This window comes from Tachyglossus aculeatus, chromosome 4 (assembly GCF_015852505.1).
Source record: "Tachyglossus aculeatus isolate mTacAcu1 chromosome 4, mTacAcu1.pri, whole genome shotgun sequence".
Taxonomy (NCBI): domain Eukaryota; kingdom Metazoa; phylum Chordata; class Mammalia; order Monotremata; family Tachyglossidae; genus Tachyglossus; species Tachyglossus aculeatus.
The window spans coordinates 113,778,012-113,795,318 of record NC_052069.1 but is presented as its reverse complement, the minus strand read 5'-3'; the positions used below and the strand labels follow the sequence as shown (position 1 = coordinate 113,795,318).

General features: G+C 49.0%; 1 protein-coding gene across 1 annotated transcript in view; it reads left to right on the top strand.

Moving 5' to 3' along the window:
* The window catches only part of LAMC3 (laminin subunit gamma 3), a 72,608-nt gene extending 56,497 nt beyond the window's left edge, over window positions 1-16,111 (top strand). Inside the window, exons 19-28 of the mRNA XM_038745929.1 lie at window positions 1,294-1,499; window positions 1,612-1,688; window positions 4,637-4,771; window positions 4,910-5,057; window positions 5,566-5,715; window positions 10,026-10,128; window positions 11,550-11,749; window positions 12,553-12,699; window positions 13,463-13,562; window positions 14,220-16,111. Coding sequence (XP_038601857.1) covers window positions 1,294-1,499; window positions 1,612-1,688; window positions 4,637-4,771; window positions 4,910-5,057; window positions 5,566-5,715; window positions 10,026-10,128; window positions 11,550-11,749; window positions 12,553-12,699; window positions 13,463-13,562; window positions 14,220-14,470 — 1,517 coding nt within the window. The 3' untranslated portion in view covers window positions 14,471-16,111. The remainder of the gene's footprint in view (window positions 1-1,293; window positions 1,500-1,611; window positions 1,689-4,636; window positions 4,772-4,909; window positions 5,058-5,565; window positions 5,716-10,025; window positions 10,129-11,549; window positions 11,750-12,552; window positions 12,700-13,462; window positions 13,563-14,219) is intronic.
* The last annotated feature ends 1,196 nt before the right edge of the window (window positions 16,112-17,307 follow it).

The window sequence follows — 17,307 nt, the reverse complement described above, 5'->3', positions numbered from 1 at the left end:
GCACTGTACTAAGCATTTGGGAAGTACGAGTCGGCAACATATAGAGACAGTCCCTACCCAACAATGGACTCACAGTCTAGAAGGGGGAGACAGATGACAAAACAAAACATGTGGACAGGTGTCCAGTCATCAGAACAAATAGAATTAAAGCTAGATGCACATCATTCACAAAATAAATAGAATAGTAAATATGTACAAGTGAAATAAATAGAGTAATAAATCTGTACAGACGTATATACAGGTGCTGTGGGGAGGGGAAGGAGGTAGGGTTGGGAGGATGGGGAGGAGGAGAGGAAAAAGGGGGCTCAGTCTGGGAAGGCCTCCTGGAGGAGGTGAGCTCTCAGTAGGGCTTTGAAGGGAGGAAGAGAGCTAGCTTGGCGGATGTGTGGAGAGAGGGTATTCCAGGCCAGGGGGAGGACGTGGGCCGGGGGTCGACGGCGGGACAGGAGAGAACGAGGCCCGGTGAGGAGGTTAGTGGCAGAGGAGCGGAGGGTGCGGGCTGGGCTGGAGAAGGAGAGAAGGGAGGTGAGGTAGGAGGGGGAGAGGTGATGGACAGCCTTGAAGCTGAGAGTGAGGAGTTTTTGCTTGATGCGTAGGTTGACAGGCAGCCTCTGTCAGCCAACCCCAAGGCCCATACCAGAGTCTCAGGTCTGTCCGTATCCCCCATCACCCTCCCCTGACCCAGAGTGAGGCTGAAGAGCAGCCCAGCAGCGGGTCTACCAGCAGTGTTTTAGGCCCTTTCACAAGCTTTGGCACAGTAATGTCAGAGGTGACAGCATCTCCAGGGAGCCGAGGTGCTGGGGTTGTAGGGGAGAAGCAGTGTGGCCTAATGGAAAGAGTACGAGATGGGAGTCAGAGGACCTGGGTTCTAATCCCGGATCTGACACTTGTCTGTTGTGTGACCTTGTGCAGGTCACTTCACTTCTCTGTGCCTCAGTTACCTCATCTGTAAAATGGGGATTAAGACTGTGAGCCCTGAGTGGGATCAGGACTGCGTCCGACCTGATTATCTTGTATCCACCCCAGAACTTAGTACAGTGCCTGGCACATAGTAAGAACTTAACAAATATCATTGAAAAAGGAGAGCCTGCATCAGAAGCAACGTGGTTAACCGCTAAGTGCTTAATACCATTGTTATTATTATTATCAGAGGACTGCAGTCATGCCCGGCCCCCAGCGAGCAGGATAGAACAGAGACTGCCCAGGGTGTGGGACCCCAGAATTGACGTTGTCTCTCGCTCCATGCCCTCAGAAGCCCCCGGAGACTGACCCCTGGGTCCTTGCTCACCCCAGGTGCCCGGGACGCTTTCCTGGAACAGATGACCGAACTGGCAGCGTCTGTGAAAGCCGCCTGGAGTCAGCTGCAAGCAGCCAGGAGGAACACCAGCTGTGCCCGAGGCAGTGTTGAAAAAACCTGTACCCTGCTGGCGGACACTGGGGCCGAGCTGCAGTCCGCGGAACGGGAGATCCGGCAGGCGGCCGGCCTGCTCGCCACCATGGTATCTGTCCGCTCCCTGCCGACCCTTCCCGGCCCGGCCGGCTAAATCCGACCCATTGGGTGGTTTCTCTCCCCTCTCCTACCTCCTCTCATCTTTTTTGTATCTTTTAAAGGTGGTTCCTCAGGAAGTCCTGAACCGCCCCACCAACTGGAGTCTCCTGGCAGCGGAGTCTCGGGCTCTGGCTGAAAGGTAAGCCCAGTTTCAGCCTTCTCGGGTGTCTGCCAACACACTGCATGTGTGGAGTGGCACATCTAGACACCCTACCTCATGGGCACACACAGAGACAGCTATTGGTCCCAGCACGAGCACATCTTCACTGCCCAGGATATTCAATTTTACATATACACACCCACACACCCCATCCCCATCACTCATGCCCCCACCCCCCAACACACACTATATAATAATAATGATGGCATTTGTTAAGCGCTTACTATGTGCAAAGCACTGTTCTAAGCGCTGGGGGGGATACAAGGTGATCAGTTTGTCCCTCGTGGGGCTCACAGTCTTCATCCCTATATTACATATGAGGTAACGGAGGCTAAGAGAAGTTAAGTGACTTGCCCAAGGTCACACAGCAGACAAGTGGAGGAGCCGGGATTAGAACCCGTGACCTCTGACTCCCAAGCCCGGGCTCTTTCCACTGAGCCATGCTGCTTCTGTATGAAGGCCTGTTTTTTTTTAATGGTATTTGTTAAGCGCTGGCTATGTGCCAAGCACTGTATAAGCACTGGGATAGTTATAAGCTACTCAATAATAATAACAAAAATAATGGTATTTGTTAAGCACTTACTATGTGCAAAGCACTGTTCTAAGCGCTGGGGAGGTTACAAGGTGATCAGGTTGTCCCATGTGGGGGCTCACAGTCTTAGTCCCCATTTAAGGACTGAGGCACAGAGAAGTTAAGTGACTTGCCCAAAGTCACACAGCTGACAAGTGGCAGACCCGGAGTTCGAACTCATAACCTCTGACTCCAAAGCCTGTTCTCTTTCCACTAAGCCACACTGCTTCTCTTACTCAAGTTGGGCACCCTGTTCCACATGGGGCTAACAGTCTTAATACCCATTTTACAAATGAGGAAACTGAGGCAGGAGAAGTGAAGTAAGTTGCCCAAGGTCACACAGCAGACAAGTGGCGGAGTGAGAGTTAGAACTCAGGTCCTTCTGACCCCCACAGGCCTGTGTTCTATCCACTAGGTCACACTGTTTTCCCTACCCACCTCTGGCTTCATTGTCCTGAATTCCTGACTTCTGGCTAGCTAGTTCCCCAAGTCTCTCCCAGCATTCAAGAGGTTTTAGTAGTAATGCTGTCTATTAAGTTCCCGTTAAATACAATGCAATATACTAAGTGCTTGGGAAACTACAACAGAAAGAAGTGACAAGTTCCCGCCAAAGTGGGCATGTGCTCCAACGGGGAATTCGGTCGAAAACAAATGAGAAACAGCGTGGCCTAGTGAGAAGAGTCAGTCAATCGTATTTGTTGAGCACTTAATGTGTGCAGAGCACTGTACTAAGTGCTTGGGAGGGTGCAGTACAGCCACATTCACTGCCCACAACAAGCTTACAGTCTAGAGAGGAATTTATGGAGAAGCTACGTGGGCAGAGCACTGTACTAAGGGCAAAGGAGAGCACATTAGAATTAGTAGGCATGATCCCTGCCTTCAAGAATTGTAGAGTCTAGTGGACCATGACTTCATATTTTTTGGTATAGGTTCACCCTTGTCACTCACTGCTATTTTACGGGATTAAACATTTCAAAGTTTCCAAAAAGCCGAAGAGCACAGACCTGCGAATCGGAAGTCCTAGGTTCTAATCCTTCTAATCCTGGCTCCGCCACATACCTTCTATGTACTCTGGGGAAGTCATTCAACTTTTCTGTGCCTCAGTTACCTCCCCTGTGAAATGAGGATTAAGACTGTGAGACCTATGTGGGACAGTGACTGTTTCCAACCTAATCATCTACCCCAGCGCTTAGTTCGGTGCCTGACAGTAAACACTTAATGGATGCCTTAAAAAAAGAATATTTACAAGTAGGTAATCAGAATAAATAATTCATTCATTCATTCAATTGTATTTATTGAGCACTTACTATGTGCAGAGCACTGTACTAAGCGCTTAATAGCTTAGTAATAGAATACACAGTTGAATAACTATATATACACAGGTTCTGAGAATGGCTACAATACATAGATGTAAGAGATGGATGACGAGTTGATTCAACTTGTGGTATTGGGAATGAATTAGGGAAGGCTTGTTGGAGGAGGTGGGGATTATAAGAGGGCTTTGAATATACGAAGCACTGTGGTTTTTCCCTTTCCCTTCAAAACCCCACCCCTAGGGTGTTCATAGAGGTCTGAGGCCAGAAAGAGGCTTCCAGGATTTTTTTAATGGTATTTGTTAAGCACTTACTCTGTGCCGGGCACTGTACTAAGCACTGGGGTGGACACAAGGTAATTAGATTGGACACAGTCCATGTCCCACATGGGGCTCACAGCTTTCATCCCCATTTTGCAGATGGGGTAACTGAGACAGAGAGAAGCAAAGTGACTTGCCGAAGGTCACCCAGCAGACAAGTGGTGGAGTCAGTTCCTTCTGACTTCCAACAGACACATTCCCTGCCCCTTCTAGAAGGATAAAAAGAACGGAAAGATGAATATGCAGTTTTAATGGCATTTGTTAAGCACTTACTCTGTGCCAGGCACAGTAGTAAGCACTGGGGTGGACACAAGGTAATTAGATTGGACACAGTCCATGTCCCACATGGGGCTCGCAGCTTTCATCCCCATTTTGCAGATGAGGTAACTGAGACAGAGAGAAGGAAAGTGACTTGCCGAAGGTCACCCAGCAGACAAGTGGTGGAGTCAGTTCCTTCTGACTTCCAAGCCTATGCTCTATCCACTAGGCCAAACTGCTACAGTCCAACGGTTCCTAGGACCTGCATGTTGAGAGAGAGTGGTAGGCCCTGGAGCAGGCCTTCCAGCCCATAGGAAGTTTGAGTTTGAGGGCTGGATTTAGGCCCGGTATCATCACCTCCTCCAGTGGCTCCCTCTGACAGAGGCCACTAGGAGATCCTGATTTCGGTGCATCCCCACCGAGGTGACCCATTTGCCTCTTGGGGACACGGGCTTCTCCACACAGCCACGGGGACATGGCAGCCAAGATCGAGACTGCGGCCAGGAGAGCCGTGATCGCTTCCAACGCCAGTTTCACTCTAGTGCGGAGCCTCTTGGAGGGCGCGGCCGGCCTGGGGGCTCTGCGGGACCTGCAGAACAGGTAAGCCCTGGCACTCCAGCAGAAGATGCCCCGAAGAGCGGCTGGCACCCGAGGGCTGGTCGTGGGCAGACTGGGCTGCTGAGCCCCTCACCACCACCCCCTGTGCTCCCCAATTCTCTTGCCAATCACCCTTATTAGGTACCAGGAGGTGCGGCGAGCCCAGAAGGAGGTGGGCACAGCCCTGGCGGACGTGGCCATCCAAGCCAAGAGCACTCTGACTGTTGTCCAGCGCGTCAGTGCCGACGGGACCCGGGGCCTCTCTGAGCTCTCTGCCTATGGAGCACTGGTCAGTGTGGATACCCTGGTCCTGATGGACACCTTTGGGGGGAGTTGGGGGGGTGGAGGGGATCCATTTAGAAACAGGGCTCGGCCTGATCACTCATTCACTCACATTTATCGAGCTCTTACTGTGTGCAGAGCACTGTACTGAAATGTGTGGGCATTTCTGCCCACAATAAGTTCAAAGTGCTTACACTTGGGAGAGTACAGTGTAGCAATAAACAGACACATTCACTGCCCACAACCTGATCCAGAGGCAAGTGGCATTACTTCAACACCCCCCCATCTTTTCTTCCAACTCCCCACACTTATCAGGATTCTCAACACCCTAACTATTGGCCTTGGCACTGGGCTTTCAAAAGAGGCAGTAGTGAGGATGCCAAAGCATCCACCGTAGGGCCAATACCCAGCCCTCCAAGAAATGGTTGAATGCCTCCCAATCTCTCGCCAAAGACCAGATTTCCTCCTTCCAATCCCCTTACCTGCATTTCAAAATCAAGGTGTATCCCCTTCAGGCCCCAGAGCCCCCGGCTGAGGACTTAGCCAGAAGATCCCAGGAGCTGGGGCAGACCTTGGCATCAAGGGAGCATTTGGTCACCGAAGCAACCCAAGACTTGCTGGCCTCCTCCAGGGAGGACCTTCAAAAGATTCGGCCGATTGTGCAGGTAAGGCCTGACCCCCAGCACATGGGAAGGGGTCCTTAGCTGCTGGAGCCCGGAGAGAGGTATAGGAAGAGAGTGGGGCATCAGGTGACACCTTCTGAGCTCTATGACAGTTTCTGTTTCCACTGATTCAATCAACCCGTCATTGATATTTATTGAGCACCTATTATACTATACTTATTGTTCATTCATTCATTCAATCAATATTTATTAATAATAATAATGATAGCATTTATTAAGCGCTTACTATGTGCAAAGCACTGTTCTAAGCGCTAGGGAGGTTACAAGGTGATCAGGTTGTCCCATGGGGGGCTCACAGTCTTCATCCCCATCTTACAGATGAGGTAACTGAGGCCCAGAGAAGTGAAGTAACTTGCCCAAAGTCACACAACTGACAAGTGGTGGAGCCGGGATTTGAACCCATGACCTCTGGCTCCAAAGCCTGGGCTCTTTCCACTGAGCCACGCTGCTTCTCCATTGAGTAGCATTTATTGTGTGCTCCATTTATTGAGTGCTTACTGTGTGCAGAGCAATGTACTAAGCGCTTGGGAAGTACAAGTTGGCAACATATAGAGGCGGTCCCTATCCTACAACGGGCTTACAGTCTAGAAGGGGGAGACAGACAACAAAACAAAACACGTGGACAGGTGTCAAGTCGTCAGAACAAATAGAATTAAAGCTAGATGCACATCATTAACAAAATAAACAGAATAGTAAATATGTACAAGTAAAATAGAGTAATAAATCTGTACAAACATATATACAGGTGCTGTGGGGAGGGGAAGGAGGTAGGGTGGGGGGATGGGGAGGAGGAGAGGAAAAAGGGGGCTCAGTCTGGGAAGGCCTCTTGGAGGAGGTGAGCTCTCAGTAGGGGAGGGGAGCTCTCAGTATTGTTCTAAGCATGCCAAGTGGAAAGAGCCCCAACCCAGGAGTCTGAGGACCCAGATGCTAATCCTGGGTCTGCCAGTACCTGCGGTGTGACCTTGGGCAAGTCGCTTCACTTCTCTGTGCCTCATCTGCAAAATGGGGATTCAATGCCTACTCTCCCACCTGCTTATATTTTGAGCTCATATGAGAGCTGATTATCTTGAATCAACCCCAGCGCTTGGGAAAGTGCTTGGCACATAGTAAGCGCTTAACAGATGCAACAATTACTATTATTAGTATCATATTGTACTCTCCCAAGAGCTTAATACAGTGCTTTGCACTGTAAGCACTCAATAAATATAGTTGAATGAATGAATTATACTAAGTGCCTGGAAGAGTACAGTTATTAAAGAGGATCACTGTGCAAACGGAGTTTACAGACTAGTTGGGAAGACTAGAGTGTGAGCCTGTTGTTGGGTAGGGACCGTCTCTGTATGTTGCCAACTTGTACTTCCCAAGTGCTTAGTACAGTGCTCTGCACACAGTAAGCTCTCAATAAATATGATTGAATGAATTGAATGAATGAAGACAGACATTAAAAGAAATGCTAGGTAAGGGAAGCAACAGAGAATTAAGGTATATACATGAGTGCTATAGGGGCAGAGGGTGGAGGTGAATTTCTAGGTGTTGGAAGGGTACAGATTCAGATGATGCATTAAGAGGGGAAAATAGAATAGGGAGATGAGAGATCTGTCAGGGAAGGCTTCCTGGAAGAGATGTAATTTTAGTAAGGCAATGAAGATGGGGAGAGTGGTGTTTTGTCTGATGTGAAAGAAAAGTTTGTTCCAAGCAGGAGGGAGGATGTGAGCAAAAAGTTGACGGCAAGAGCAATAAGATCAAGGCCCAGAGAAGGCTGATTTAGAGGGGTAAAGTGTGCAGGCTTGGTTATAGTGGGAGAGGAGCGAGGATAAATAATGGAAGAGAGAGAAAGCTGATTGAGTCCCTTGAAGCTTATGGTCAGAAGTTTCTGTTTGATGCAGAGCTGGATGTAGCCGTTGGAGATTTTTGAGCTGTGAAGATATGTGTAAAGAATAATCTTTTATAAAAATGATTTGGTCAGTGGAGGGAAGTATGGACTGGAGAGGGACGAGGCTGGAGGCCAGCAGGTCAGCAAGCAGGCTGATGCAGTAGTCGAGGAAGGCTATGACACCTTCATTCAGTCGTATTTATTGAGCACTTACTGTGTGCACAGCACTGTACTAAGTGCTTGGGAAGTACAATTCAACAACAGAGACAATCCCTGCCCACAATGTGTTCACAGTCATTCATTCATTCAATCGTATTTATTGAGCACTTACTGTATGCAGAGCACTGTACTAAGCGCTTGGGAAGTACAAGTTGGCAACATATAGAGACGGTCCCTACCCAACAACGGGCTCACAGTCTAGAAGGGGGAGACAGACAACAAAACAAAACATGTGGACAGGTTTCAAGTTGTCAGAACAAATAGAATTAAAGCTAGATGCACATCATTAACAAAATAAATAGAATAGTAAACATGTGCAAGTAAAATAAATAGAGTAATAAATCTGTACAAATATATATACAGATGCTGTGGGGAGGGGAAGGAGGTAGGGCAGGGGGATGGGGAGGAGGAGAGGAAAAAGGGGGCTTAGTCTGGGAAGGCCTCCTGGAGGAGGTGAGTTCTCAGTAGGGCTTTGAAGGGAGGAAGAGAGCTAGCTTGGGGGATGTGCGGAGGGAGGACATTCCAGACCAGGGGGAGGATGTGGGCCGGGGGTCGACGGCGGGACAGGCGAGAATGAGGCACAGTGAGGAGGCTAGCGGCAGAGGAGCGGAGGGTGCGGGCAGGGCTGGAGAAAGAGAGAAGGGAGGTGAGGTAGGAGGGGGCGAGGGGATAGAGAGCATTGAAGCCAAGAGTGAGGAGTTTTTGCCTGATGCATAGGTTGACTAGTAGCCACTGGAGATTTTTGAGGAGGGGAGTAACATTCCCAGAGTGTTTCTGCACAGAGATGATCCAGGCAGCAGCGTGAAGTATAGATTGAAGTGGGGAGGGACAGGAGGATGGGAGATCAGAGAGGAGTCTGATGCAGTAATCGAGTAGGGATAGGATGAGAGATTGAACCAGCAGGGTAGCGGTTTGGATGGAGAGGAAAGGGCGGATCTTGGCAATGTTGTGCAGGTGAGACCGGCAGGTTTTGGTGACGGATTGGATGTGTTGGGTGAACGAGAGAGCGGAGTTGAGGATGACACCCAGGTTGTGGGCTTGTGAGACGGGAAGGATGGTAGTGCCATCTACAGTGATGGGAAAGTCAGGGAGAAGGCAGGGTTTGGGAGGGAAGATAAGGAGTTCAGTCTTGGATATACTGAGAAGAGGGGAGACAGACATCAAAACAAGTAAACAGGCATCAGTAGCATCTGATAAATAGATGTAGCATCATTATAAATAGAATTATGGATATATGCACATCATTAATAAAAATAAATATAATTATAAATATAAATACATACCCAAGTGCTGTGGGGCGAGGAGGAGCTGTAGAGCAAAGGGGGCGGGTCGAGGCCATGGGGAGTGGAGGGGGAGCAGATGAAATGGGGGGCTTATTCTGGGAAAAGGGGGCCTTATTCTTAGACACATGCTAGAACCAATGTGGTGAAAGTTTGAATGGGGAGGATGGGAAGGATTCTAGAGATATTGTGAGGTAGAACCGACAGGATTTAGTGTCAGACTGAATATGCAGATGAAAGGAGAGATGAGTTGGGGATAATGCCAAAATTATGGGCCTGTGAGACAGGGAGGATAGTGGTACTCTCTACAGTGTTAGAAAAGACAGGGTGAGGGCAGGGTTTTTGTTTTTATTTTGTGTATTTGTCTGTCTTTTATATTATTTTAATTGTCTCATTGCTCCTTTTGTGTCTGTCTCCTTTCCCTTCTCCCAGCTTGTATTCTTAGACTGTGAGTCCTTGAGGGACAGGGAAGGTGTCTAATTCCCACCTGTGTTTTCTTTCCCAGAACTTAGTCCAGTACTCTGCACACAATAAGCACTTAAATACTATGAAGTGGAGAGACAGAGGAAGAAAAGGACCTTGCCGAAGCCTTGAGGGGCTGTCATTCTAAAGGGGGAATAGGACAGGGTCGGTTATAAACAGACTGTTAAGTCCCAGAGACAGAGCAGCCTATACAGCTGGATCAGGATGAACCTGAACAGTCCGGGAAAGATAAAAGTCAGGGCCTCGGGAAGGACTTCCTGGAGTGATGGGGTGGAGGGAAAGGGGAGACTGGGGTGATTGGCATATCTAGAGCCAGGTAGAGATTGAAGCACCATGCCGCCTTGACTCTAAGATTCCCCTTCTTCCAATCCTGGTGCCTACTCACCCAGAGGAAATGCCCTTCTTGTTCACCTTCACCCTTGCTCTTCTCTCCTCAGCTACGCGAGGAAGCAGAAGCTGCCCTGACCCAGGCCAACTCAGCGGTCATGGGAGGACAGGCCACAGTCACTAATGCCAAGACCCTGCTGGCCGACTTGGAAGGTAACCGGGACTGAGGACAGCCAACTGTGCTAAACCGAGAGGGGGAAATGGGTTCGTTATCCCCGTTATATGGATGCGGAAACCGAGACTCAGAAATTGCAAAGCATCTGGCCCAGGAGCTGGTCTTCAGTCCAGGGTTGACAGGGACAGGTCATTTCTAGACTGTGAGCCCACTGTTGGGTAGGGACTGTCTCTATATGTTGCCAACTTGTACTTCCCAAGGGCTTAGTACAGTGCTCTGCACACAGTAAGCGCTCAATAAATGCGATTGATTGATTGATTCCCCTTTGTGCCTCTGTCTACCGTTTTGGTCTTGATGAGATGGTCCCCTCACCAGTAGGTTGGGATTTGGGAGGGGCGGTAACACCACCTGCTCATTCTGCTGGCTAGAACCCCCAGACTGGACATCAATCAATCAATAGCATTTATTGAGCACTTACTCTGTGCAGATATAGTACTCAGGGTATGAAATGTGCGTGTCTGTGTGTGCGCACTTCACTGTCTTCATCTGTGGCACAATCTATCCAGGCCCTCAAACAAATAACAAGGGCTAGTTATTTCCCTTTATTTAATTGTTTCAGTTGGAGATTTCATGAAACATTTGCTCTGTTTCTCTAAATCTCGAAATGGGCAGTTATCAATAAACAATCAGAGACTTTCAATCTGAGAGCAAAACCATAGCTAGCATGGACATTTCATGCATGGAATACCCACCTGTAATAATAATAATAATGATGATGGTATTTGTTAAGCGCTTACTATGTGCAAAGCACATAGTAATGATAAAGAAAATAAAGAAGATTTTATAAAGATAAATTAATTCATTCAATCGTATTTATTGAGCGCTTACTGTGTGCAGAGCACTGTACTAAGCGCTTGGGAAGTACAAGTTGGCAACATATAGAGACGGTCCCTACCCAACAAATGATAAAGGAAGGCAGTGTAGACCCTGGTTGTAACCCACAAAGGCCTTGAGTTTGTTCAGGGTTCCAATCTTCCTTCGGTAATTCCTTACAAGATTAAAAACTAAAAGACTTTCATTCGTTCAATCGCATTTTCTGAGCGCTTACTGTGTGCAGAGCACTGTACTAAGCACTTGGGAAGTACAAGTTGGCAACATATAGAGACAGTCCCTACCCAACAGCGGGCTCACAGTCTAGAAGGGGGAGACAGACAACAAAACAAAACATATTAACAAAATAGAATAAATATAAATAAATAGAGTAATAAATATGTACAAACACATATACATATATACAGGTGCTGTGGGGAGGGGAAGGAGGTTAGGCGAGGGGGATGGGGAGGAGGAGGAGGGGGAGAGGAAGGAACGGGCTCAGTCTGGGCATTCCTGGGCATTCTGAGCATTGCCTAACTTCTGGGACTTCTGGGCATTGCCTAATTTGCTTGTGCTGGGTTCACAGGAATGAAGAAAACTTTTCCTCAGGCAAAGAACCAGGCTGCCCTGAGGAGAAAGGCAGGAGTAGTCCAAGACAGGCTTCTCAGCGATGCCCAGAAGAAGACCAAACAGGCGGAAAGAATGCTGGAAAATGCTGCATCTGTCTCCACGGTGGCTAAAAAGAGGGTCAAAGAAGCCGAGCTGGTGGCCAAAGAGAGTGCCAAGGTCAGAGTGGCTTGGGGGTCATGTGAAATCCGAAAGGAAATATTACCCCCTTTCTGGTCAGTGAGCCAGATTTTGACATCTTCTTAATTAATTGGGACCAAATTCTAATAGATGGTTTGACCTGAACTTGCACTCCTACTGAGGCTGACCTCATTTCTTGGATTTTAGGAAGTCTGTTTAATTTAGGGGCAGGCACTGTTCACTGTTAGAAAGAGCCCAGAATTGGGAGTAGGAAATATTCAACTCCAATTCCAACCCTGCCACTAACTTTCTGAAAATTGATCAGCTACTTAACCCCTCTGTGCCTCAGTTTTCTGACTTTTATGGAGGGAGAAATAAGTTGAATTTACCTATCAAGGCAGGAGAAACTTTGAGTGATGTTGATAGCATATGGGTCAAGTGCTCTGATTTCCTTGGTGTCATTTAGAAGTAACGTGGCCTAGTGGATAAAGTACGGGCCTGTGAGTCAAAAGGACCTGGGTTCTAATCCCAGTACTCGTCTGCTGTGCGACCTTGGGCAAGTCACTTAACTTCTCTGTGCCTCAGTTACCTTATCTGTAAAATGGGGACTAAGACCGTGAGCCCCATGTTGGGAGAGACTCTGTCCAGCCAATTTGCTTGTATCCACCCCAGCGCTTAGTACAGTCTGGCACATAGTAAGTGCTTAACAAATACCACAGTTATTAGTACAACTACTTCTACTGAAAGCAATAAGAATAATATTCATAATATTGTCACCTAATGATGGCTGTCTCCTTAACTGTGTACCGCTACTTCCTTCATACCCTGCCGTGTTCCTGCAGCGTGCCCAGGCCTTGAGAAGGGACAGCAAGCAGACTCAGAGGCGCTCTGGCAAGCTTGCGGGACAGATACAGAAGACGTTCAGAGAAATCTCCCACCAAGCATCCGGAGCCAAGGAGCAAAGTCGGAAGCTGGAGGAAGCCGAGTGGGTAAGGTGTTCAGTAGTTCCTCCTCCCCACGTCACCTTCCCCTTGACACTGCACTGTTCCACGTGCAGAGTTGAGCTACCCCAGCAGACAGTAAAGCATTTGTCAGCTGACTTGTAATTTTTCTGGGGAAAGGGTGTAGAATAAAAATTACAATTGCGGTATTTCTTAAGCACTTACTATGTGCTACGCACTGTTCTAGGCATTAGGGTAGATACACGATAATCAGTCCCAACTGGGGCTCCCAGTCTGAGTAGGAGGGAGAACAGGTATTGAATCCCCATTTTGCAGCTGCGTGAACTGAAGCACAGAGAAGTGAAGTGACTTGCCCAAAGTCACACAGCAGACAAGTGGCGGAGGTGGGATTAGAACCCAGGTCCTCTGACTCCCAGGTTCCAGCCCTTTCAGGTAGAAGGAAAGGGAAGGAAAGAGGCAGTGGCCGCCAGACACCATGCTCTGCTTCGGTCCTGTCCCAACCCTACTCCCCAAGTGACATCATCCAGGATGTTAGCCTTCCCCTTCTAGACTGTAAGCCTGTTGTTGGATAGGGACCATCTCTATATGTTGCCAACTTGTACTTCCCAAGCGCTTAGTGCAGTGCTCAGCACACAGTAAGCGCTCAATAAATACGATTGAATGAATGAATGAATCTCCAGTAAATCCCGTTTCCAGAAGGTCCACCCAGTAGCCCGGTGTCCGGGGAATCCCCCTGGCCTGCTGAAATACGGTAGTCCAACCCTGATTACACGCGAATCTCTGTCGGAAGGTAGGAACCGGACTGAGCGAGTTGGAAAAGAACGTGAGGGAAGCCCGGAGCTCCCTGGAGATGGACGTCAAGGCCTTGTCCGACCTGCTCGGCAGACTGAGTGAGTAGACCGAAGGCTGAGCTCCTCAGCCCCTGGACTCTGTTGGGACTTTGGGTACCCCTTCTCCTCTGTGCCCCAGGAAGCAGCTTTCCTGGCAGATCTGGTCTCCTCCTTCCCTCCCCGGCCCATCCAAACCGGAACCTCACATGCGCTTTGTGGGCCACAGTAGCGTGTGGTATGTTCCCACTGGTGGTGTGGCAGTTAGGTGCCCCTCGAGGGCCAGAGCCCCAGGAACCTCACTCCTTCCCACTCGGTGCGGCTGACCATTCAGTCATTCAATTGTATTTATTTAGTGCTTACTGTGTGCAAAGCACTGTCCTAAGCGCTTGGGAGAGTACAGTACAGCAATAGATACATTCCTTGCCCACAACAAGCTCACAGTCTAGAGGACTAGATGCTGAGCTCTTACTCCGATTAACCCTGGAGCTCTGGGGCCATCGCTCAGTTTCCCCACCTTGGCAGTGAGGTTAACAATGCTTCCCGGTCCTTTTAAACAGCCTCGCCGAATGCCCTCAGCGGGTTAAACTGGTCACCCTTAAGCAGTCTCCCACATGGCTTACCCTTTGGGATTAATCGGCTTCCGTGACACCATCTGGAGGAGCCGATGGGGGCTGAGGGTTCTTCAGAGCTCAGGGCTGCTCTCATCCTCCCCTCTAGGGAAGCTCCGGACCAGCACGGCTCCGGTCGTCTCCCTGAATGAGACCCGACGGCAGCTGGAACGCGTGAAGCAGCGCCTGGCCGAGCCGGGGCCCCTGGCCGGGAAGCTGAGCCTACTGCAGCGGGAGGCAGAGGAGCAGCAACTCCAGATCCAGGACTTGGAGAGGGACATCGAGGAGATCCGAGCCGACAGGAGGAACCTGGAGGACATCCTCCGCAGCCTGCCGGAGGGCTGTGCCAGCTGGCAGTGAGAGAATCTCGCCCTGACCCATAGTCTCATCCCTACCCACCCCGATACGGGCAAACAAATGTGCAGACCCACACGCCCATTCTTACCCACACACCTCTATAACATTGCACAGTCATGCTGCAACTACACAGTCCTGCTGCTCCGTACAAAGTTAGAAAACCCACCAGCCCGTATATACTGGAATCGTCCCTAGCTGCACAGCCAGGGAATGGGGTGCCCTCCTTTCTTCCTTTGAGGGTCTCCAGGGTGAAGCATTAGCCTAGAACCAGTGACCAAACGAACCTGCTGCTTAGTGAAATGTTCATCCTCAAGCCACATGGGTGAGTCCTTCCCTCCCACACCATCCCATTCCTGTCCCGCTCCTCTCTGAAAAAGTACCAGCTTCCCCTTTCTACGGCATGGGATTGGCCCATGGTAGAAACAGTCATCCTAACTCCACTGTTTGACATGTACCTGGGGCTCCGGCACTCTGTTGGTGGGGGGTTTAGATTGGCGGACACCGTTTTTCAGTCCTGTAATTACATGTAATTCATATTTCCTGAGTTGTTTATCCCAAATAACCACTTTGATTGTGACGAAGCCTGCGTTTCCTCTTGTGGTTGCCTCCCCAATGAGTCCGGACCATGTTGGGAAGAAGTTTGAAGACCTGGAAGGAACACCTCGTGTGATGAGGAGATCATGTGTGATGGTCCACATCCTCGCTCCCGAGCTCCGATTCTGGGCAGAGTCCCACAGGCAGCCACAGCTGGACTCCTGGGAAGAAGTCAAGGCCATTAAGCTACCACGCTGACTTCCACAGACCTTCAAGTAAAAGGGAGATTTGCACTCATGTCGCTCAGGAGAACGACATCCAGCAAGCTGCTCACTGCCTGACTGAGGTTCAGAGCTGCTTGGTCTCAATCTTCAAGCCCACTTGTCCCTCCACTTACCCTTCCATGGATGCTCTGGGCCTGATGGGTTAGTGGCTGGATGGGTTAAAAGAGGGAAGAGAGAGAAAAAAGCAGGGAGGAGGAGCAACGCCGTGATTTAAGTGCAGGGTGGCTGTTTAGGAATCTGCTGATCTTCCTAAGTGTTGGATGCCCAGGGATCGTACAGGGGACTTGTGGAAAGGGATCTCCAGCCCCGTGGAGGCTTTAGATCAGCTGCTGGCAATGGAAAAGCAGCACGAAGGCTATTGTCTTCAACCTGGAAATAAAAGCTCCCCAGCTCAGATGTGGGAGAATGCGTGTGTTCACCCCTTGTGTTGACGGTGGTCTGTCAGCGTTGGTGGTCTGCCTGCGTTCTCTGACCACAAACTCGTCCCCTCTCCCTCACATAAGGCAGTCACCTCTCCCCCACATAAGGCAGTCACTGTACACAGGTCCCAGGGAGTCTCTGGGAACAAACAGAAATGGGTTTTCTGCAGGCTCCTGTACCCTCCCTCTCTGTTGTGTCCTGACCATTCCCACTCCGTTTTGTGGCTGTCCTGCCTTCTTTCCTAGCCAAACATTTAGTCTGAACATCTAGAAGCCCTAGAGGGTGTTCCCCCTCCATATGTTCAACACTGAGCATCTCCCGCCTCCAACTGCAGGGTCCGGCCTGAAATCTTTTTGCTGTTTGCTGGGTCGGATTGTTATGCTTGTAACAATAATTGTTATTATTATGGTACTTGTTAAGCGCTTACTATATGCAAAGCACTGTCCTAAGCCCCGGAGTAGATTCAATCAATCAATCAATCGTATTTATTCAGCACTTACTGTGTGCAGAGCACTGTACTAAGCGCTTGGGAAGTACAAGTTGGCAACATATAGAGACAGTCCCTACTCAACAGTGGGATTCAAGGTTGGACACAGTCTCACACTGGGATCGCGCTCTTAATCACCAGGTTTTACAGACGAGGTAACGGAGGCCCAGGGAAGTTAAGTGACTTGCCCAAGGTCACACAGCAGACAAGTGATGGAGTTGGGATTAGAACTCATGACCTTTCGTCTCCGAGGCCCGTGCTCTACCCACCAAACCATGCTGCGGAAGGGAAAGATACCTCCTTTCTGCTTCTCAGTTTAGTGGCATTGGGACTATGTGTCCTTGGGTTTCCAATTGATTGAATAAATAAATCAATCGATTAAATCAATCAATCATTTATTGAGCACTTACTGAATCTACAGCACCGTACTAAGTGCTTGGGAGAGTACAATTTTCATTCATTCATTGTCGTATTGAGCGCTTACTGTGTGCAGAGCACTGTACTAAGTGCTTGGGAAGTACAAGTTGGCAACATATAGAGACAGTCCCTACCCAACAGCGGGCTCACAGTCTAGAAGCGGGAGACAGACAACAAAACAAAACATATCAACAAAATAGAATAAATATGTACAAGTAAAATAGAGTAATAAATATGTACAAACATATATACGTATATGCAATATAACAGACACATTCCTTGATCACAATGAGCTTATAGTCTAGAGGGGGAGAGAGACATTCATATAATTAAATAAATTATGGGTATGAGCATAAGTGCAGTGAGGCTGGGAGGAGGGATGTATAAAGGGAGCCAGTCAGGGAGACACAGAAGGGAATGGGAGAAGAGGAAGAGATGACTAAGAGAAGGAGGAGGAGATGTGCCTTCAATAAGGTTTGGAAGGTGGGGAGAGTAGTTGTCTGTCAGATATGAAGAGGGAGGTCAGGAAATAAAAGAAGCAGCTCCTACCCCAATGAATGGCAAAAGATAGAGGAAAATGATCTACCAGGGAACAAACAAAAAGGAGGATTAGCTCACATTCCCCTCCATAATTGGGGTAGGAGAGGCCCATGGCATTCCCAGGATTCAAGAAAGCAACCTCCTGCTTGGAAATGCAA